Raw genomic sequence first — 22838 nt, forward strand, 5'->3', positions numbered from 1 at the left:
CGTGGGCCACCTGCTTACACTAGGACTCCGAGCAATGTAATCCAGGGCAAGTGGGAGAATGTTTATGGTATTAGAGATGTCATAGTTTATTGCATTTTCCCTCTATGCTTCTCAACATTGTATCGTATATAAGATACTCAATAATGTTTTATTGGTAAATAGAATGTTTAAAACAAAATTACAAACTGCGAGTTCTAGGACATTCCCAAAATTTTGTTCCTTGACTTTCATCAAGGATTTTAAAGTCTGTAGCTCGTTGAGCAAGTTGGTCAAGTTGCAGTCAATCCTATTCATAATAGCATTGCTACGGAACTGTAGGAAACATTCAGGTAAAGTTTCCAGGATGAAGCTAATATGATTGGCCTCATCAATGACAGACCCTTTCATCTTAGCCACATTAAAGTGGACCATCGTGTTCATAACGTGTTCTTGAATAGAGGCCCATTCTTTCATAGGGGCATTGAAGATGAATTTAAAAGCGTCATGCCCGAGCTAACTGGATGGTTGTTCGAACATTCCTCGTAGGGACTCCATAATCTAACAGGCAGTGAGCATGGGCTCATGCTTCTTGGTCAAGACTTCAGAAAGGCTTGCAAAGATATATGCTCGTGTTGGGTTTTATGACCTAAAACTCACAGTTTGTAAAATGTAAACATTTTCTATTATTAATATACTTGTTATTGATCTCATAAATTGTATGAAAGTTTAAATCCAATAAACTAAGACCCATGACTATTGTATGAGTACTTGCACTTTATGTGGAGACATAAGTTTAGCCAATTAATCTCGAATCGTTGGAGCCCATGATCTGTAGGTTCGCGAGGTCCCCGTACTAGTTCGTAATGGACTAGCTCTAGCATAGCGTGATAAGTTAATTTGAAACGTTCAAATTAGAATTAAGGAAATTAGTAATAATTATGTTCAATTTTAGAATTAAATGGAATAGGAGAATTTATATATTTAAATATGAATATATTTAAATATATAAAAATGAATATGTGTTAAAATTAATTTAATATTTGATATTAAATTAATTAAGTTTTATTTAATAATTAATTTATGAAATTAATTAAAATTTTCATTTTTTAAAATAAAAAAAGATTTTATAAAATCAAATTTTGATTTTTAGATAAAAATTGAAAAATTGGAAAAGAAAAACACAAAATGGAAAAATGGATTTTTCCATTATCCATCACCAAGTAGCTCACACATATTGCATTGTCTTGGCCTTTTCTTCTCCAAGCATGAGCTGCAACTCATGCAACTCTTCTCTTTGCATGTTGATCTGCAATATGATGAAGAGATTGGAGTGAAAATCGGGCATGCAATCTACAGAATTTTGAGAGAAAATTCAGTTTGAAGAATGGTTCTTCAACAAGGTTGCTGTAGTGAGCTTTTCTCCTTCATCCCTTGATTCAAGCTTGTTTTGAGTCCCACAACTCAATCTAGAGCACCAAGAGAATAGTGGGGAAGACCTTGAGGTGGTCTACAACAAGATATGGAGAAGATTGCAGCTGGAAAAGGAGCTTTGAAGAAGTTCTACAAGAGGTATGTCTTGAAACCCATTTTTCTACAGAAGCATGCTTTATATTATGCAAAAATTAGTGAATTTGAGTGCTTAGATGATCCTTGTGCTTCCGCTGCCGTTGATACAATCCTACAGCTCGACCCTTTTCATTTGCCCGTACCTAGCACTTGTATGCCTCCCGAATATTTCGAATGGTAATTTGAGTTGGGACTGGAGGACATTCCTCCACCAGGACCAATCGTAAGTCATCTATGATCATAACTGTATAGATTGTGTTTTTCCATATGATGTAATTATCGCCGATTAATTTGTCATCGGCGAGCATATTAAGAGTTGCAAAAGTCATATTGATAATATTACTGAAACATACAATTTATTTATATTAGTAATCCATGCATTACCTATTTTGAAAAACCAATCAAATTTAGGAAAATAATCTGTGACATCTATTTTGCAATGATGTTTCAGTGAGGCAGGGTAAAAGTCACATAGGGTGATTAGGTACCCCTTCACTGAAATAGGACCATCTCAACCAATATACAGAACATCTCTTTGTTCCTGTAAAAGTTAGATACCATTGTTTGGTCCACAAATTGTTAACGAGCTTAACATTTTGTTGTAAGTGTAACCCCTCATTTTAGGTTATAGAGTTCCGCCCCAATGAGCCAACTATAAGGAAAAAAAAATGGGGCAAAAACTAAAGCAACCCTATCCATTTTTGAAGTATGAGTAAGGAGTCATGTAAATGTAATTCGAAGGAGGACACAAACAAAGATGCCTCGAGACCGAGCATGAAACTTTACTACAAACTAATAAGAGAGACTATGGGATAGGTTGACACATGTCCTACTCCCACTTACTATAAACACTCTCTCGATTCACCTTGGTATTGACCTATACAAACACCACCCATAGGGGGATACAAGCAAAGGTGCCTCGAGGCCGAGTACAGGTCTCACCATGTGAACTATGAGAGAGAAACGTAAAAAGAACAATGAAGTATCATATACCCTATTTTTCTTTCACTGAGTGTTTTACCTAAAATTAATTTAACTTAGGAAAAATTTGGCTATTTATTTTTAGTAAGTGATTGTTTAAGTTTGCCTAAAAGTAATATTTACTTTTGATACTTAAACAATTTTGATTAATGTTCATTAAACATTTTAATAAACTTTAACCAACAATTAGATGCTTGTAGCAAATCTATCTAGTTCACCTTCCAGGTCAGTTCCTAGGTAGGAGTATTATATTTCTGTCAGCTTAAATATCCTAGCCTAGACAAAAGCCTTAGACAAAGGTCCTTTATAGATACATTTGCTACAACTCTAATCTTTTATTAAAACCAATTTAATCCTATTAAACTGATTACAAAAATTAAACTAATTTCTCATCATATTAGAAATATTGTGAACTTAGGTCAATGTGAATCACATTTTAAACTATTTAAAAAAATTTAACCTACGTTTGCATGCAATTCTTTGTTATTGATTTTAGTTTCTAATTTCATTTAATTATAACAATTATAAAATATTTGAAATAAATTAAAGTCAAACATTGCATAATGACATACTTAGTAAAATTATATAAATTACCCATAAAAATAATAAAATTAAATAAAACTAAAATAAATTTATGTATATATACTTGTATCATAAGTAAAAAAAAATAATTTAAAGTTATAATAAGTTTAGGTTGGTTTGGGTTATTTTAAGTGAATCCATCAACCAATCCAACCCACAAAATTTTCATTTATTTGAACCCAACTTAAGCCAAGTGAGTTGATAACCCAATCGAAATTGCACGGGTTGGGTTGGATCAATCGATTTTTTTTAGATTATCGAGTATTTTGAACACCCCTAATCAATATGTTAAATTTCCTTTGATTATCCATTGATTCAGTACGGTTGTGTTTGGATTTATTTACTTATTATTGGTTTAAATCCTATTTTGGTCCCTAAACATTGAGCTTTTTCTATTTTAGTCTCTAAATTTTTAAAACGTCTATTTTAGTCTCTAAACTTTTAAAATATGTCTATTCTAGTCCTTGTCATTACTTCTCGATTAATTAGTTAACAAATTGGTGATGTGTCATCTAGTTTAAAATAAAAAAGGGTTTATTTATTTTCTCTTTATCATTACTCTTCTTCAAAATTATACGTCTCTTAAAAACCCCATGTCTGAATCTTTGAATCACTCAATTGACTCTCTTCAGCAACCCATTTTCTCCACTTTGTCATCCTCATCCCTTCGTATAGTTACCGATTATTGGTGATTGTTTTCTTCTTCTCAATCCTTTTATATGATTTTTTATTACAGTTGTTCCCTTTCATTTCTCTCTCTAAAAAGTTACAGAAAATCGAAAAATTTCTTCCTATATCTCAAAAGGTGCAAAAATATAAGCTTTAAGCTTCCCCCTTCCCTCTCTCTAAAATGTTTCAAATCCAAAAACATTTCTATGAGAAGTTCCTAAAGCATAAGTTTCCCTCTTTCTCCATATAAAAAGTTAAGAGAAGAGAAACTTCTCTCCCTCCCTCTCTTTTTTCTTGCACAATAGTTTTAGAAAATACCCCAAGCTCCTCTCCCGAAGTTACAGAAATACAAATTATTCTCCCTAAAAAAACTTATCTAAGAATATATAGAAACACAAACGTGTGCTCTCTCTAGTTGAAATTAGGAGAGAATTTTGCCTAAATATTGATGGGGAGATGGAGAAATAATTAGGAATATTCCCTCGGAATAGACAACTGGTAATTGCAAAAGCCCTCTTTTTTACCCGGTGAGAAGAATGAGAGAAGGCCATCTAAATAAAATTCATCTCTTTCCGACAACAAATTATCCACATGAATATCTTTTAGTATATATTTTAAAGTGGATGTCACATCACTAATCTGTTAACTAATTAATAAAGAATTAACAGTAAGAACTATAATGGACATATTTTAAAAATTTAAAGACTAAAATAGACATTTTAAAAATTCAAGAATTAAAATACAAAGAAACCCAAGTCAAAAATAGGATTTTAAACATTTGCATTCTTTTACCAGAAATTTGAGCTCACACAAAATTTACTTAATTTTTTTGTGAATATTTCAATTTTTTATATTGCTGTCATCTCTTAACCCATCGAAACCCAACAACATTAGTTGACCAATTTTATATATTTGGTTCATAATTCATGTTCATTTCAATTAATCTTAAATGAAATAATTGAAAGATGATTAATCCTTTTATGTTTGAACTATAAAATGAAACATAGCGTTATGTAAACTGTAAATCTTAAAAAAAACAAAATCTAAACTCCAAATCTAATGGAAAAATCATATTTCATATTAGTTATACATGCAAGTAACCTATTTGTGAACACATTATAAGTCTTAGTTCATTCATTTAGGTCCCATTTGGTAATCATTTAGGTCTCGTTCGGTAATAATTTAAATTTCTGTTTTTGTTTTTGAAAATTAAACATATTTTATCTACATTTCTTATAATGATTTACATTTTTTTTTTAAGTACAATGGTTGAATTCTTAATCAAATTCTAAAAATAAAAGCTACTTTTTGAAAGCTACTTTTTTATGTTCTCAAATTTTGGCTTGGTTTTTTAAACCAAAAACAGATAACAAATGAAGAAATTTGGAGGTGGAACTAGTGTTTATAGGCTTAATTTTCAAAAATAAGAAAAAAAAAAAACAAAATGATTAACAAACGAAGCTTTAGTTTTTTTGTTTTTGTTTTTAAAAATTAAGCCTATTTCATTTATATTTTTAACAATGATTTGCATCTTTCCTAAGTACAGTGGTTAAATTCTTAGCAAAATTCCAAAAACAAAAATAACTTTTTGAAAGTTACTTTTTTTAGTTCTCAAAATTTGGCTTGGTTTTTTAAATAATTGGTGAAAAATAGATCATAACAAATGAAGAAATTTGGAAGTGGAAGTAGTGTCTATAGGCTTAATTTTAAAAAACAGAAACAAACCAACAAATTGGTTACCAAACGAGATCTTAAATTTCCCCTCTTCTAGTAAATCTTTAAAATAATTTTCTAAAATATTTTGAAAACAGCTAAGTAATATGTAACACCCCGCACATTTTTATAGTGTAATTTCAATAACTTTATTATTTGGAATTTCAGTAATTGTTATTAGTTCGAGGACATTTTGAAATTTTGGATTTGAATCTGAGGTTTCGCAATTATTGTTGGATTGAAATTTAATGGTTGTATTCGTATGTTAGGGCCGTTACTTCAAACCGCTGTCATCGTTTGGTTGTCTGATTTTATCTATGGATTTTCGATTAAGGTAAGTAATCTTACTACTGGAACTGCCCACGGGCCAGGCCTTAGATGTATGCTAGCATGATAAATGTATGTTATGGCAAAATGTTAGCATGATAAATTGATAGTATGATCTAAATCAAAGTATGTTCTGGTACGAGATCTGAATTATTTAAATATGCATATAGACACTTGAATGCTAGTATTTGATGATATATACTTCCATATGATTGTATTTGATCTGATGAGGTTGAGGTATACATGTATGTTGTAGAACTATGATGTTGAGGTATACATGTATGTTGTAGAACCATGATGTTGAGGTATATGTGTATGTGGTAGAGTCATGATGTTGAGGATTATATGTATGTCATATATTCGTACGGTGATGATTATGATGTTGAGGCTATGCAAATGTCCTTACTGATTAGTTAGATACCTATTAGATTTATGTTTCCTTCGGAATTCACTAGTTCGTGTCTCCTTCGGGATTCACCAGGAGGAGACATCAGTTTGTGTTTCTTTCGGGATTCACCAAGAAGAGACACTAATTTGTGTTTCCTTCGGGATTCACCAGTTTTTGTCTCCTTCGGGATTCACCAGAGGTAGTGGGCATACTTAACTACAGTAGGATAGGACTCAATCTCCTTCTTGTTTCATGTGTATATGTGCCAAAGGTGGGTATCTAGAAGACATAGATGCCCAGCCTGACCCCAGTAGTGTGGTTACCTACTGAGTATTTTATACTCATTCTTTTTCATGTTGTTGTTTCAGGTAAGGTTAGAGATGCACTGGCGATGGACAAGCGGAATTCGTGATCGAGCCACTGTGACTAGTTTTTACACTTCCGCATCATGAGATTTAGAGTTTTTTTCAGGTTTCTCTTAATGTCAAGTTTTGATGTTTGAAACTTATTAATAAGAATTGTTTTTCATATGTATTTATTAACCTTTATGATTTATGGGTACCCCATTATTGTTTTTAATATTTGCATTTAATAAAGGACTTTTGAACTCCCCTTATCTATTTAGCATTTATTTCTTCATAAAGGAGTGTCGTTTTGAGTTCCATGCATGTACTTTAGTAACGGCCTAACTTAAGTCCTAGGAGGTCGGGTCGTTACATAATATTTGGCTTCCATTCATTATTCCTATTATATTAATGTTATGATGTTCCGTTTCTCTTTTATTTTCAAGTCTCCTTTAACTCAACATTTATCAAATTATTATGAAATCAACAAAGGAAGATAAGTAACAAAAAACACGTAAATAGTACAAAATCAATATAGAGAGATGTTAACTACTTTTCTCGTATCTTTGTCGTTAGAAGCGCTAAATAAAAAATTCAAGACATTTCAACATAAATAATAGTAGAATGAACAACGGAGGCATAAGTGGATAAAGGATTAAAAAAAAAAGTCCAGCTCCAGAGCGATTATTATTGAAAGAAAGAAAACACAGCACACGTACATACTAAACACTCACGTAGTTAGGTCACATGAACATGTTTTTATTTATAACATGCAATAAAACATAAAAGATTGTTGGAGTGGAGGAGCTGTACTTCAAATTTCAAACTTCCATCGTTAAGGCATATAGTACTCAAAAGCTGCAACATTTTGGCTGTTTAGCAGCAACTTGATGTTCTTGGTCACAACGGGAGAACTAACGTTTGTAACTTGTATTGGAGAGCCTCTATCGTTAATAAGCTGGACGGGAATTTGAAACAGTCCATTGTTCGATTTTGCTAACTGAATTTGTTTGGAGAGAAGAGACCATTCATTTTCCAAACTTATAGCTGCAAGACTCGGCAACTTGTTTTCGGAAATTCCATCGATAATTAGTTGCTCGATATATTTAAATCTCGACGCCTCGGCCGTGCTCTGAATGAGTACCAAAAATGCCGCAGGAGCAGCTTTGGCATCATAATAATACAAGGTGGAAATTGCACTGTCCAAGGCCTTGAATCCAAGGGGAATAGAATCTCTATCTTTGCGTGCAGCATTTTGAAGCTTTTGGTAATTGCTTGAATATGGAAGTGTAATCATCTTTGTATTTTGGAATACATATTTAGAAGCTGTTTGAGCGTCGGTCTCGTCGAAAAAGTAGGATGTTGAATTGACAAGATAACCCATAATGTAGACGTTGGTTACATCTACAGCCACCTTGATGCTTTTCTCCTCATAATTGGAGAGTTGCATCACTATATAGCGTCTTGGCCCAGGAAGAGATGGAACCAATAGAGGTATATTGTACACATCTCCAGCATTTGGAAGAGCTTTCCTTAGAGATGTAATGAAGTTGCGATACGATTTCGAATTCGATCCCAACATGTTGAAGATTACGTCGTTATCGCCTTCTGCAGTAGGAACTCCATGGACGAAGATGTTGAGAATTATCAAACACACCACTGAGAATCTGTTCATCTTTCCCTCTCCCTCACTTTGTATGCCCCTTGAGAGCTTCTAAACCATAGCTTTTATAGAACCCTAATGGCATTTTAAGTAATTTTGTCAGTTCTATTCTTTTTTTCTTTTTCTTTTTTAACAAATAATAAAATCTCACTTGAATTGTGGGTATTAAAAAACTATTGTCTCATGAGTTTGATTGTTTTCTGGATAATAATATCTAGGTTTTAACAACGTATGGTCTGATACAAACAATGAGATTAAGGGTCCATTTGATAATGTTCTCATTTCCGGTTTTCTGTTTCTTGTTCCCTGTTTCTTGTTTTCTACTTCCTCTTTTTTGAGACAAGAAACAAAAATATGTTTGATAACTATTCATGTTTTCTATTTCTTAGGAAAAAGAAATAAGAACATAAACTTGTTTGATAACTCTTGTTTCTCATTTCTTGTATTTTTTCCCTTATTTTTTTTAAAATATTTTAGAGTTTAAATATAATCTAATTATATAAAATAAAAAGATATATAGCATGCATTAAAGTATAAAAAATAGTTATCAAATATTTAAACTATCGAATACACATAAGTCCCAATGTAAAATTAATATCGATAATATAATTGTTTCTATCATTTATCTGTTGTTAACATTTATTTACAATATTATTTCTCACTCAAGTCATTTGTTTTAAAATTTAAATGATGTAGTCTCAAATCTACTCAATTATATTATTATATATGTCGTGGTTGTAAAAATATTAAAAGGAACCTAAATAAATATCTTTGTAAACAAAATTTATATTATTCTAAAACTATAATTGGTTTGTGTGTCAAAAAAATTGAAAAAGTATGAATTTAAAAAATATATAAAATGCATTTTACAAAATTTAAAATTAAAAATTCAAAAAATATTTATATATACATATTAAAAAGGAAAGCTATTTTACATGACAAAACTATCGAAAATATTTATAAATAGTAGTAAAATATCACAGTCTATTTGCAATAGACCGTGATAGACAGTGAAATTTTGCTATATTTGTAAATATTTTAGTTTATTTTTCTATATTAGTAAACAATCCTATTGAAAATTTAAAATTTGAAAATCAAAATAATATATAAATCAAAATATTTGAAAATTCAAAATTCAAAAATTAAATTTGCTATATTTGTAAATATATGGGTTCTTTTACCGATATTTGAAAATAACCTTATTGAAATTTTAAAATTTAAAAATAAAAATAATATATAAATCTCTAAATATTTGAAAATTCAAAAATTCAAAATTAAATTTGATATATTTATAGATATTTTGGTTTATTTTCCTATATTTAAAAATAACCCTAGAAAAATTTTGAAATTTGAAAATAAAAATAATATATAAACATAAATATTTAAAAATTTTAAAATTTAAAATTATATTAAAATATAGATATTAAGAAAAAAAATAAAGAAAAGAAATATAAATAAAAGAAATAAATAATTATAAAAGAAAATATATATATAAAAAAAGAATATATTTATATATATATGGGAAATTCTTATAAATAGAAAAGTCCCAAAAATATTTACACTTCATAGCAAAAGATTAAATACTTTTAAAACTTTTTGCTATGAAGTGTAAATATTTTTTTAATATTTTTTAATATTTAAAAAGACCCTTATATATATATATAAATAAAATAAATATAAAAAAATATAGAGAAAAAGTAAATATAAAAGAAATAAAGAAGAAAATAAATAATTATAAAAGAAACCTGAGAAAAAAATATAGAGAAAAAGGAAATATAAAGGAAAGAAAGAAGAAAGTAAACATAAATAAAAGAAACATAAAAAAATATAGAGAAAAAGGAAATATAAAAACAAAGAAAAATAGAATTAAATTTTTTTTTCATATGAGATTTGATCCCACGACTATGGTCTTGAGGAGTGAATTGGACATGCTTCTACATCAATGAGCCATGTCCTAGGAACAACTTTAAATAAAATAGAAACGAAATAGAAGAAACTACTTTTTGATATGTATATTATACACTCAAAATAAATATTTGCCTAATATTTTTTAGTCTACATAAATTTGTCTCTAATATTGTGAAGAAGAAAAATATTATGGTAGTAGGTAATATTCTTGAATTTTGTACTTTTTTTGTCAAAATATTTTGAACTTTTAAAAGTTTCATTTTATTGAAATCCTTAATATTTAAAAAGAAAAAAAATTAAAATATTCTCCATGTTTGTTTTTGACACAAATTGTTTGTATTTTGTTTAAAAAGTACTCATCTTTTAAAAGTCGCATTAGTACTTTCTCTTGTTTATGTCTTGTAACCATTTGACCTTCAATTTTTTGTGTTAATATTATGAAGATATGGGTTAAACACACATATGTTAGTTTGTCGTTTTGAAGATATGATGTACCTAGGATCTGTTCCTAAGGGATTGATGGTTGTAAATTAGGAATTGTTCATATCCGACGATTCTTGTAATTTTGATATTATTCATATGGGGATTTATCATTTCTTTTAGAAATAGTTCATATTTAACCTTCTCTTTAAATTGTTCATATAAGATTGATCCTATATTCTTATAACTTGAAATTTTTCAGGGATTTTTTATAAGTATGGACGATGTTGAAGATATATGATCTTTGTTAAAGATTTTGGTAAAATTCGTTGCTTGATAGAACTTAAATGTGTATTATTTATTTGGTAGATGAATATTTGTCTTCTTCAATATATATCATTGTTGGACCACAATGTACGAGCATGATGGTATAGAGGTAAACATTTATTATAACTTCTTTTTTAAAAAAATATCACAAACATATTTGACAAGCTAAATGCGCAAAGAATTAATAAAGTTGACATTTTGTGGACATTAAAATAAAAATATATTTGAGAAGTAGAAAATGTCACGATATGGCGAAAATGTGTTACATAATAATGTCAATAATATCTACATTTGATGCTTTAATTATATTAGCAAATTTCATATTCTTAACCATTTTAACATACAAGTAAAATATATTTTGACGTCAAAATTCGACCTTTAATTTTTACACTATTTTCTTTGACAATTTTAAAAACTGACAATTGAATAAAGGTCAAGAACCACAATTTTTCTGGTAGTAAATGGGTAAGAATAATTATATTTTGAAATATTTTTTAGTATTCATAATTTATGAAGTGAATTTCAAATATGATTGCGGTAACGATACTAATTGAAAAAAACATATATATAATTTTTATTCTCAAGGTTGTCCTTGGTTTGTATTTATGCACGAAATTTATCCTTAAGTACGATATAAATATAAAAAGTATTTAGGTGTATTATTTTAGATTATGTAAAATATTTTTTTTCTGTGTGAAGCCTGTGAATAAGAAAAGTACTTTGGTGTATCTAGCACCTAGTCACAATTTACCAACATACTGTTTTTTTAAAAAATACTTTTTAGAATTTTTTCCTTTTCATTTTTGTCACGTGATTGAAACGTCGACGTCAATAAGATACGTTTTATATTACATTCAAGGATGTTTTGTGACTCTTATCTTTCTTGGGCCCACAATTTTGTTCTTTCATCGTCACGTTGATGAATTGGACAAAATTATCAACTTTATGTTGAAATTGACATATTGTCCTCTTTTTCCACGGGTGAATATGCCTAATGGATAAGAGGAGTAAAAAAATGATGTTGGTTTATATTTATATATATATATATAGAGTAAAAACATTGTGATGCCAACTTCTTTAACTACTATTAATAACTGTATTTTGAAAAAAGAACTACAATTAATAACATAAACTAATCATAGAAATCAAAATATACTACCTTCCAAATAATTTTTAGGGACCAAAATACTACTAAACCTAGACCTTAGTGACCAAAATAAAAAAGATTTTCTTTTTAAATTTTATTATTATTAATATTACTTGTTGTAAAAATTACCGTGTTATATTAAAGTTGACAATGTTGCTAATAGAGAGATTGAAATTGAGTATTTTCTCAATAATGACTTGATTATAAGATTTTAAAATTTAGAGACTAAGTTGACATAAATTTCAAACCTTTTAACTACTAAAAATATAATTTTTCAAAGAAAGTTTAAATCTAATAATTTATCCAACTTTATAATATGGTTTAGTTGAGGAATCTTTATGTGAAAGTTGATTTAGTATCAAAACCAATTTACTAGAATTTTGATATATACTATTGTTTAGCACAGGGAGAAATGGACAACTGTTGAAGAAAGAGATAACTTCAACTTTTAGAGAAAGCCAATGCACTTTGGCTATCACAAAAAATCTCTACTGAACAAGGTTCATCAACCATCTTAAAAATCAGTCTCTTCAACCACATAGAGTCCTTTACCAAATTGGCAAGAGGCATGTATTCGGCCTCTGTAGATGAGAGGGCAACAGCAGATTAAAGGATAGAGCGCCCAACTGACTATATTCCCAAAAAGAGAGAAAACATAACTAGTTAAAGAACATCTTCTATCCAAATCAACAGTGAATATGCCCAATAATGCAATTTTCTTCATCACTGCTACTAGAATATAAAAGATCCATGTTGGAAGAACCCTTGATGTACTTGGCAACCTATTTTCCAGCCTCCCAATGTGGCTTTCCAGGATTGCTCATATATCTGCTTATTACACTCAAGGCATGAGCAAGACCTGGAGAACAACACACTATTCCATACATCAAGCTTCCAATTAAGTTTACATAAGGAACAGATTTCATGTTACTGATATCTTTTGGTGTTGAAAGAGATTGAGTTGCAGACAGCTTAAAATGTTGGACCAATGGAGTTTTGACAGGTTTTGAATTCTCCTTATGGAAGCATTTGACAATCTTACCAAAGTAGTCAGCTTTTGATAATGAGAGAATGTGTCTGGCCCTATCTCTTTTGAGTTCCATATACAAATTTTTTGTGTAAGTCCCAAATCCTTGAAGTTCGAGTCTTTTAATCTCTTGAATATTGTTAGAAGAAATCAAAATGTCATGTAAATATAGAGAAGCAAAATTGAAGAGTGCGAATCAATAACCTTTTTGTATACACAACTATCATAATGGTTCCTTTTAAAACCCTTTAAGCTAATGAAAGAATCAAAACAGCTGTTCCATTGTCTTGATGATTGCTTCAAGACATAAATGGATTTTGTAAATGGCAGACCATAGTTTCTTTTCCAACAACCTCAAAACCTGGGGTTACTTCATGTAAATGTTTTCTTCTAGGGTTCCATAAAAGAAAACAGTAGTACCATCCATTTGTTCCAATTCTCAATCAAAATGAGATACTAGGGATAGAATAACACATATGGATGTGTGTCGAACCACTGGAGAGAATACTTCATTATAATTAATGCCCTCCTCTTGTGTGAACTCTTTGGCTACCAGCCTTGCCTTAAAACGAGGCTTGTTATCATTGGGATTGGTGTCCTAATTCTCCCGGAGTCTTGTTGTTTTGTAAAGATACACATTGTTTGATCAATAAAATAAATGTTATTTAATTCTAGCATTTACTCATATCCAATAAACAAAGCTCCTTGGTTATCTTATGTGAACTTAAGCATGTATATGTGATATACAAGTGGATCATGCCTTAAATGTTGACCTAAATAGATCTGTAGTATAAGGATTAAGGTGGGATACCTGATCCTTGTGATACTACGGATACGACCCGCTTTGTAGAGGTTTGCAAGTGTTGTAAACTACTACAGACGGTAGATCCTGACCATTCATGTGGAGACGTGTGAGCGAGAGTGTCCTATACAAAGAGTTTGTATAAGACCTGGACCACGAGATGACTAGACTTTGTATATAACGCCGTTAATACTAGAGACTTACATCTCATCTAAACGATCATAGGTGACAAGACCTCAATCCTGAGTGTTTTTGAAATTCCTACCTTTGAGGGCAGTCTTTTGATTAGTATGGGTAAGAGTAGCCAGACTTCCAACTCAACATGCCTACTTTTTTGGGGACTTGTCTAATCTGGGAGTTGGAACTCAATCACAAGATGAAATTCATTCCTTTCCCAAAACAAGGATAAGTAAAGAAAATGCTCCCTTAAGTGCCGATTTCGGGGCTTGAACATAGTGGCCACAGCTTCTCTTTGGAAGAGAGGACTCAGTCATAGAAGGACTATGACTTATGTTCATTAGAGGGATCAGTGGTACTAAAGGAGTTAGATGTAACTATAGGAGAATAACGGTTATTGGCCCAGCTGTACTTACGAGTGATTTGTGAAGGGTTGTCGCACTTTTGATTGGTTAAGATGGACACGTCATATATTTGTGGTAAGGAGAGTTCAGTTGTCAGTCTTTAGTGGAGTACCTCGCAGTTAACGGATGGTGGATCCCGTGACTAAAGAGTTTAGTCAGTTATTCATATACCGTTGGAGCTTTGAGCTATAGGTCCATAAGGTTCCCTTGGTAGCTCAGTGGATTCAATTGAGGATCAGTTCTTGGTGTTGATTGAAATGTTCAAATTGACAAGAGGTTTTTTTTTTTAATTTTTATATATGATATAATTGGTATGATGTATGAGATACATCTAGTGGAGGATTGATGTAAATGAGATTTACATTAAGTACCATGGAATAGAAAAAGAACTATGGTTTATATGTTTCATGAGATGAAATATTAAAACTATAGGTTATAAATATAGTATGATAAGTTGATAATCATTTATATTTATAATAATATTAATTATTGGATAATTAAATATTTTTCTCCAATAACCAATTGAGTGGGAGGTTATTAGTAGTTCATGGTAATCGTGAGATAAAAGAAAAATTATTTTCCTAATTTTAGTAAGTTTTTGCAAAAGTTTTTTTTGGAAAAAGTTGTTTTTGAGATTTCTCTTGGAAAAACCATCTCACGGAAGCTTGTCAAGTAAATACAGATTTACTAAACGACAGCTTGAGCGAAATAAACGATCGTGTAGCATTTTGTAAGCGACAAACACGGTATTAAGTGATGAGCTAAACGATCGCTTAGCTTTTGCTAGATGATCGCTTAGCTTTTGCTAAACGATTGGGCATTGACCTATACGATAGGTCTCCGTTATCTCCTACTTGCCCAATCGTATACACGATTGTTCTTTCCTCCTTCGTTTGCCTCATATCAAGACGGCACAGAGCCCACCCTCTAGATTCTCATACCAAAAATACCAAGGTAACCTTCTTAGTGGTGTCATACTCAACTCGACATCGTCGAGGTTCTGTGGAGGCCATTCGTGCTGTTGGAGTTTTTGTGATCGCGGCGATCACTGAGTTCGAGCGTGAAGTGTTCTACAATGTTGCGGTCTTGTTGTTCGAGCATTTGAGGTTGCTGTGTTTAGTGTTCGTGAGCAAGAAGCATGGAGACGAGTCGACAAACGTTCGTAGCATTCTCCATGTTTATTTGTATCATGCTGTAATTTCTATATTGATTGCATAACTGTATGTTTTGTTTATGACTATAATTGTAATATTCATACATGATTGTAATTTGGAATGATCTATTTTCCGCTGCTCATAAAAATTTTTGATTCGATTTTCTTCAATTGGTATCAAAGCATGCACATGCATCATGAAATATAAGATTTATATTTTGCATCCAGTGAACATTATCATGCATCATTCTTTTATTATAAGTGTTATAGTCTAAGGGTGAATGGAAGCATGTTGTGCTTGTTTCATGGCTGTTTTGTATAAGTGTTATATAAAAGAAGTAGCAATGAATGGACAATGTATTGAGCATGACACTTAGGTTGTTTATAAACGTTATGAATGCCTTGCATGTGTTAGCTTCGCATTGTGGTGGTTGTTTCCATTTATAAGTGTTATAAAGGAAATTAGACCTAAAATCTATAATTCAGAGTTGCATGCGGACTTAGGGTGAACTCAAGTTTTTAAAAAGGGTTTTAAAATTGGATTGAGATAGATCTAAGTTCAATTGGTTCTAAAGAGTTTAGCAACCTAGATTAATCTTTTAAAATCGGTTTAATAGGATTAAATTAGTTGAAATGAAAGATCAAATTTGTTGTAAACCTATCTATAAGGGACCTTTTGTCTAAGGGGATTTTGGCTAGGCTGGGGTTCTTAAGTTGACGGAAATGTAACACTCCTACTTGGGAACCTACCTGGAAAGGTGAATTAGATAGATTTTCAACAAGCATGTGACGATTTTGGTCAAAGACAATGTTAAAGAGTTTAATGGATGATGATCAAAAGTTGTTCAACTATCCAAGGTAAAAGTTACTCTTGGACAAACCTAAAAGTCACTTAGTTCAAATCCTTGGCCGTGTTTTTTTAAGTAAGCTAAACCCTAGATTATAAAATACTCAGTGGGAGGAAGAGGCGTATCAGATATATCTATGATTCCACTCACGTTTCTCCCTGTATGTTCACACCATTAGATTTAGCTTGGCCTCGTGGTGCCCTAGAAGCATCCCCCTTCAGATGGTATTTGCATGAGTCAATATCAAGGTGGATGGAGAGAATATTTATAGTAACTGGGTGAAGGATATGTGTCAACATGTCCTATGGTCTCTGTCATTGGTTCACACCGTGAGATCATTCTGTACTCCCGCGTGTCATCTTTGAACGTCCCCCTTTAGATGGGTTTTGTGTAGTTGGTCAAGATCAAGGTGAACTCCAGAAATGGATAGGGTTGCTTTAGGTTTTGCCCCGATCAGATTTTTTCCCTTCGGATTGGCCTTTTAGGATGGACCTCTAGAGCCTAAAATGGTGGGTCACACTTACGGGAGATTTTTAAGTAAGTTAATGATCTCTTAGCCAAATCAATGATGACTAGTCGTTATAGAAGCAAGAGTTGTTCTGGTATTAATTGTAAGCTCTCTCTTCTTCTACTATTTCTTAGAATATTAGGAAGCATATAGTTGAGATTGAACTCGGGGACTCAAGATAAAGCTTGATGTAGATCTCTTGTTAAGATTTAAAATTAAAAATAAAAATATTTGGATTGATGTTTGTTTAATTTTGGAAAAGGAAAAGGAATTTGAAGAGAAATTGCTTCTTTTTTTAAAAAAAAAAAAAAAAAGAAAAGAAAGAAAAGAAGTAAATAAATAAATAAGTAATTAAATAAATAAATAAAATAAAGAGAAAGGGATAAGAAGAAAACAAAAGCGGTGACGAGCCTTAAAAAAAACAGAGGGATTTCTTTCTAAGTCTGTGCAAGAGATTCGATCGATCAAACTCCAATTTTCTTTGATGAAATTGTAGAGAGATGAGAGAAGAGAAGTTCGAGGGCCACCGAATTGATTGGAGCTGTGGAGGTTGAGGAATGTGAATGAAAAAACGAGTTAAGACTGACTTTTGGACAGTCTGAGCAGGCTTCAGTGTTTTGAAGTTTTCGAGCTGAAGAAATCGAATTTGAATCTGAAATTTTGAGGTTAGTAAGCTAAGAGGTATATTAACATTTTTCTTAAATGACATTACAACTAATTTTGACTGGAAATTGGTGAATTAATAACAAAGACTACATAGAATTTTGGTGGAACAGAGAAATGTGACTTTTGGAGCTGATTCCGTGTTATTCAAGCGTTTTCAAAGCTTCAAATTCTCAGGTTAGTTGGTTAAGATATTTTTTGGAAAGTTTGTGCAAGAAATTTTAGGTTATATGATTAGAGATTGATGAATTTTAAGCTCTAAAAGTTCTACAACTTCTCGCGGGAAAAACAGGGGTACTGTGGAAAGATTGGTCGATTTCCGGAGTTCTAGGCCAATTCAGACATCCAAACTTTGAGGTAAGTTAATTAAGAGGATGGGTAAAAGGTTTGTATAGGCTAATTAAGCTTTAAATGGCCGAAAAAGGATGAATTTAAGTCTAAAATGATCACGAGAAAAACAGAGGCCAAATCTGGAAATGTCTGGGTAGGGCTTGAAAAAAGAGTTGACTTTCCTGGTTTGACTTCTGTTTGTCATCTATTGTCCAATATTAAAAGCTGGAAAAACAATTTTAGGTTAATTAAGGTGTTCTCAAGCATAATTAGGGATCCAATTGGTGTTGTTATGATACCTTAAACCTGAAATTAGAAGAAATTGGGATCCTAAGTCAACTTTCAAGTTGATTAAGGGGTTAATTTAAAGTAAAACCTAATTAGGGTTAATGAGAAAAATTTAGGAAAATTGGAATAGAATTAGTTCCTATTGAAGATTAGTTTTAAGGTCTTGAGTTAATTTTAGAGCAACTGAAAGACCAAATTACAAAGCAAAATCTACCTTGGATCAAATTAGGGATTTGGCAAAAGTTTAAATGGATTTGGTTATACTTGAAGATTAATTTTCAAATAATTGGATTATGGTCATGTGAAGGATAACTTGAGGATTATCAATATAATTTGAAGATAATGGGAGATGGAGAAACCGAAATTATGAGGAGGAGCCGATTAACAGTGAGTGGTATATTTTTGAATATTTTGATATAGAAAGTAATTATATATGATAGTATGCTATGATTTATGGAATGTGATAGCATGATCTGTTTTACTTAACTAATATTTCAAAAATGTTTAAATAAGGATTTCTGAACTCTCATTGATTTATATGAGCCTATTTTAATGTAGCTTGGAACTAGAGTTTACACAATTGTGACTTGTATGGTTTTATATGAAAACCTCTTGATGTTGAATTTAAAAATACTGAATGTTTGTGAAAATGGTTTTAAACTACTAATTCTTGTATCCGAGAGATGGTTATTTTCCCGTGCTACTTGAATGTATTTCAGTAGCATCGCTCATGTGATCAAGGGGCTACCGAGGTCAAATGTGGCTAGAGTATACCAGGAAGTCCAGAAAAATCTGCACGCTACCCAGGTTATGAGAGGGCTACCACCGGGGTCAGATGTGGCCAGAGTATACCTGGGAGTCCAGAGTAACCTGGGCCTGTGGTGTGTATCTATGCTTAGTCTTGAGGCAGCTCTGCGTGCACATATGATCTTGTGATTTAGTTTACACCGCGGGGGGCATTCTTTGTCCAAAGTAACCCGCCGTTGTAAACGACTATTTGGGTACAAAGTTGGTGTGGTTTTCTGATGACGCCTGAATGTTTTATAATGTGATTTATATGAAATATGATCATGCCATTGTCTGAGTAATACGAGTTTGAGCTATTAATGAATCTTATATACGTTTCCAACAATTTATAGAATGTTTTTTTTTTATAATTCGTTGATGTTTGGAAAGGGAAAATTTATGTTTATACTAAATTACCACTCACTGGGCTTTAGCTCCTGCTTTCTATGTTTTATGTTTTTCCCCACCCCCAAGTAGCGACAAGTTCCTGGTGCCAGTTGAGTCGTCAAATGCCAGTAGTGTTGTTAAACATCTGTTTGTATTGTTTGTGTATTTGAAAGTATTCCAGAATAGCGAAAACTTGTGAGTTATATGCCATGGGAGGTTTTATTCAAAATAATCCTTACTATTAGTATGTAAATCTCTTTAAACAGTATTATGATTTAAACAGAATCAGATTCCTAAACTTTGTCAATGAATATAGATTATTTTTTGAAAATGGGTTTGGATGTCTGGGTTTGATCTTAAGTACAGGATATGCTATGAGTTGGGACATTAGATGTCATAGAGAGAAGTGATATTTAACGTTTTCACGCTTCATTCTAGGTTAGAAGGGAAATCTGGAACGGCGTGTGACATTAATGACTAGTTGAGAACTTCTCAATTTAAGGGAGGGATAACTGACCTCCCTTCAACGACTTTTGTCCTAAACCTTTGAAACGTCATTTCAAAACTATATGTCACATGGGGTTCATGTTAGTTTTGCTAAAATCTTATTGGATGTTGTTTTGTTTTACAATAGATATTTGCTTAAAACCTAACTAGGTCAATGTGTTTTTCTTTTCAACAACTCGTTAGTATTTCTATTTAAATCTTTTAAATATGACCGATTACTTACAGTGGAAAGAATCGTGTGAAATGAATTTCGTGGCAAACGACCTAGATCCCACTACTCTCTAAAAGAGGAGACAAGACAGGAAATATGATTTATTGGTCTTGGAGACATGTCTAATAGAGAATGATGATTCTGCATGGATCCTTGATTCATGTGCTACCAATCATGTCAGTTCCTCTTACCAAGGATTTAGTTCCTGGCAAACGTTGCCACAAGGAGGGATGACTCTTCTAGTCAATACTGGTGAGGTTGTTTTAGCTATTGCTGTAGGCAGGCTGAAGTTATTTGTTGACAAGAAACGTCATCTGTTACTGGATAATGTTTATGAGTTCCTTATATTAAGAGGAACTTAATCTCGGTTTCTTGTCTCATTGAACAAGGCTATACCATCTTCTTTTCTGAGAATAAAGTGTTTATTTTCAAGAATGGAATGGAGATTGATTATGGTTCAATGAAAAATAACTTATATGTACTAAGGCCGTTAGTCATAAAAGCCTTGTTTAACACTGAAATGTTCAGTACGACAACAACAGCTAAAAGACCAAAGGTTTCTCCTAAGGAAAACGCCTATCTTTGGCATCTTAGGTTAGGTCACATCAACCTCAATAAGATTGAGAAGTTGGTGCAAAGTGGACTTCTAAAGAGTTTAGAAAAAAACTCCTTGCCGATATGTGAATCATGCCTCGAGGGCAAGATGGTCAAATGACCTCTTACTCGAAAAGGTTACAGAACCAAGGAAGCTTTGGAGCTTGTACATTCAGACCTCTATGGTCCGATGAATGTTAGAGCTTGAGATGGGTATGAATATTTCATCTCTTTCATAGATGGTTATTCAAGGTTCGGGTATCTCTACCTAATGCAACATAAGTCTGAAGTCCTTGACAAGTTCAAGAAGTATAAGGCTAAAGTTGAGAACTTGTTAGGTAAGAAGATAAAAACACTACGATCTGATCGTGGTGGAGAGTATATGAACTTCCAATTCCAGAACTATATGATAGAACATGGGATGGCATCCCAACTCTCGACCCTGGTATACCTTAGCAGAATGGTGTATCAGAAACGAGAAAACTGAACCTTGTTGGACATGGTTTGGTCTATGATGAGTTAAGCTCATCTTTCAGACTCGTTTTGGGATTTTGCATTAGAGACTGCATATTATATCTTGAACAATGTTCCCTCGAAAAGTGTTTCTGAAACACATTTTGAGTTATGGAGAGACCGTAAAGGTAATTTACGTTATTTCAGGATTTGGGGCTGTCCAGCACATGTGCTAGAGACTAATTCAGAGAAGTTAGAACCACGTTTGAAAGTTTGCTTCTTTGTAGGCTACCCCAAGAAAACGAGAGGTGGATACTTCTATGATCTGAGTGAGAACAAAGTGTTTGTTTCTACAAATGCTATCTTCTTGGAAGAAGACCACACGAGGGATCATAAGCCACGGAGTAAGCTCGTTTTATGTGAGATCTCTAGTGAGACTGAGACTACTGAGGGTTCAACAAAAGTTGTTGAACTGGCTGACAGATCAACAAGAGTTGTTGAGGTCGGAACATCTAGTCAACCAGCTCAACAGTTAAGACTGCCTTGATGTAGTGGGAAGGTTATGAACCCACCGGATCGCTACATGGGTTTGATTGAAGCCCAAAATATCATTACGAATGATGGGGTCGAGGATTCGTTGTTTTTTAAGAAAACAATGGAAGATGATGACAAAAATGAATGGGTTAAAGCCATGAACCAGGAAATGGAGTCTATGTACTTCAATAACGTCTGGGAGCTTGTTGATCCACCTGATGGGGTAAGACCTATTGGATGTAAATGGATCTTTAAGCGAAAGAGAGATGTATATGGAAATGTGCAAACCGTTTGATAACGTTCCCGTTTCCTGTTTCCTGTTTTCTGTTTCACGTTCCTTGTTTCTTTTTCATGTTTCCTCTTTTTTGAGAACAAAAAATAGGAATATGTTTGATAACTATTTTTTATTCTTGGACTAAAGAAACAAGAAAAAAAACTTTTTTGATAACTCTTTCTTGTTTCACATTTCTTGTATTTTTTTCCTTACATTTTTTTTTTCATATTTTATAGGTTAAATATAATCTATTATATAAAATAAAAGATATATAGCATGCATTAAAGTATAAAAAATAGTTATCAAATATTTAAACTATCGAATACACATAAGTCCCAATGTAAAATTAATATCGATAATACAATTGTTTCTATCATTCATATGTTGCTAACATTTATTTACAATATTATTTCTCACTCAAGTCATTTGTTTTAAAATTTAAATGATGTAGTCTCAAATCTAACTCATTTATATTATTATATAAATGTTGTGGTTGTAAAAATATTAAAAGGAACCTAAATAAATATCTTTGTAAACAAAATTTATATTATTCTAAAACTATAATTGGTTTGTGTGTCAGAAAAATTGAAAATGTATGAATTTAAAAAATATATAAAATGTATTTCACAAAATTTAAAATTTAAAGTTCAAAAAATATTTATATATACATATTAAAAAGGAAAACTATTTTAAATGACAAAACTATTAAAAATATTTATAAATAGTAGCAAAATATCACAGTATATTTGCAATAGACCTTGATAGACAGTAAAATTTTGCTATATTTGTAAATATTTTGTTTTATTTTTCTATATTTGTAAACGATCCTATTGAAAATTTAAAATTTGAAAATCAAAATAATATATAAATCTAAATAT

At 31.7% G+C, this 22838-nt stretch overlaps 1 protein-coding gene across 1 annotated transcript; it reads right to left on the reverse strand.

Annotated features, from left to right (window-relative positions):
• Nucleotides 1-7204: 7204 nt before the first annotated feature.
• LOC120075198 (putative ribosome-inactivating protein) lies at nucleotides 7205-8257 on the reverse strand. The gene has a single exon (XM_039028401.2). The coding sequence runs from the start codon at nucleotides 8222-8224 to the stop codon at nucleotides 7385-7387; it is 840 nt and encodes a 279-aa protein (XP_038884329.1). The 5' UTR covers nucleotides 8225-8257; the 3' UTR covers nucleotides 7205-7384.
• Between the last annotated feature and the right edge of the window lie 14581 nt (nucleotides 8258-22838).

The sequence above is a fragment of the Benincasa hispida genome, chromosome 4 (genome assembly GCF_027475165.1).
Source record: "Benincasa hispida cultivar pf3 chromosome 4, pf3_genome.v1.1, whole genome shotgun sequence".
NCBI classification, from domain to species: Eukaryota; Viridiplantae; Streptophyta; class Magnoliopsida; order Cucurbitales; family Cucurbitaceae; genus Benincasa; species Benincasa hispida.

Coding starts and splice junctions, on each gene's coding strand:
- LOC120075198 (XM_039028401.2), bottom strand. CDS start 8,224: ATGAACAGATTCTCAGTGGTGTGTTTGATAATTCTCAACATCTTCGTC.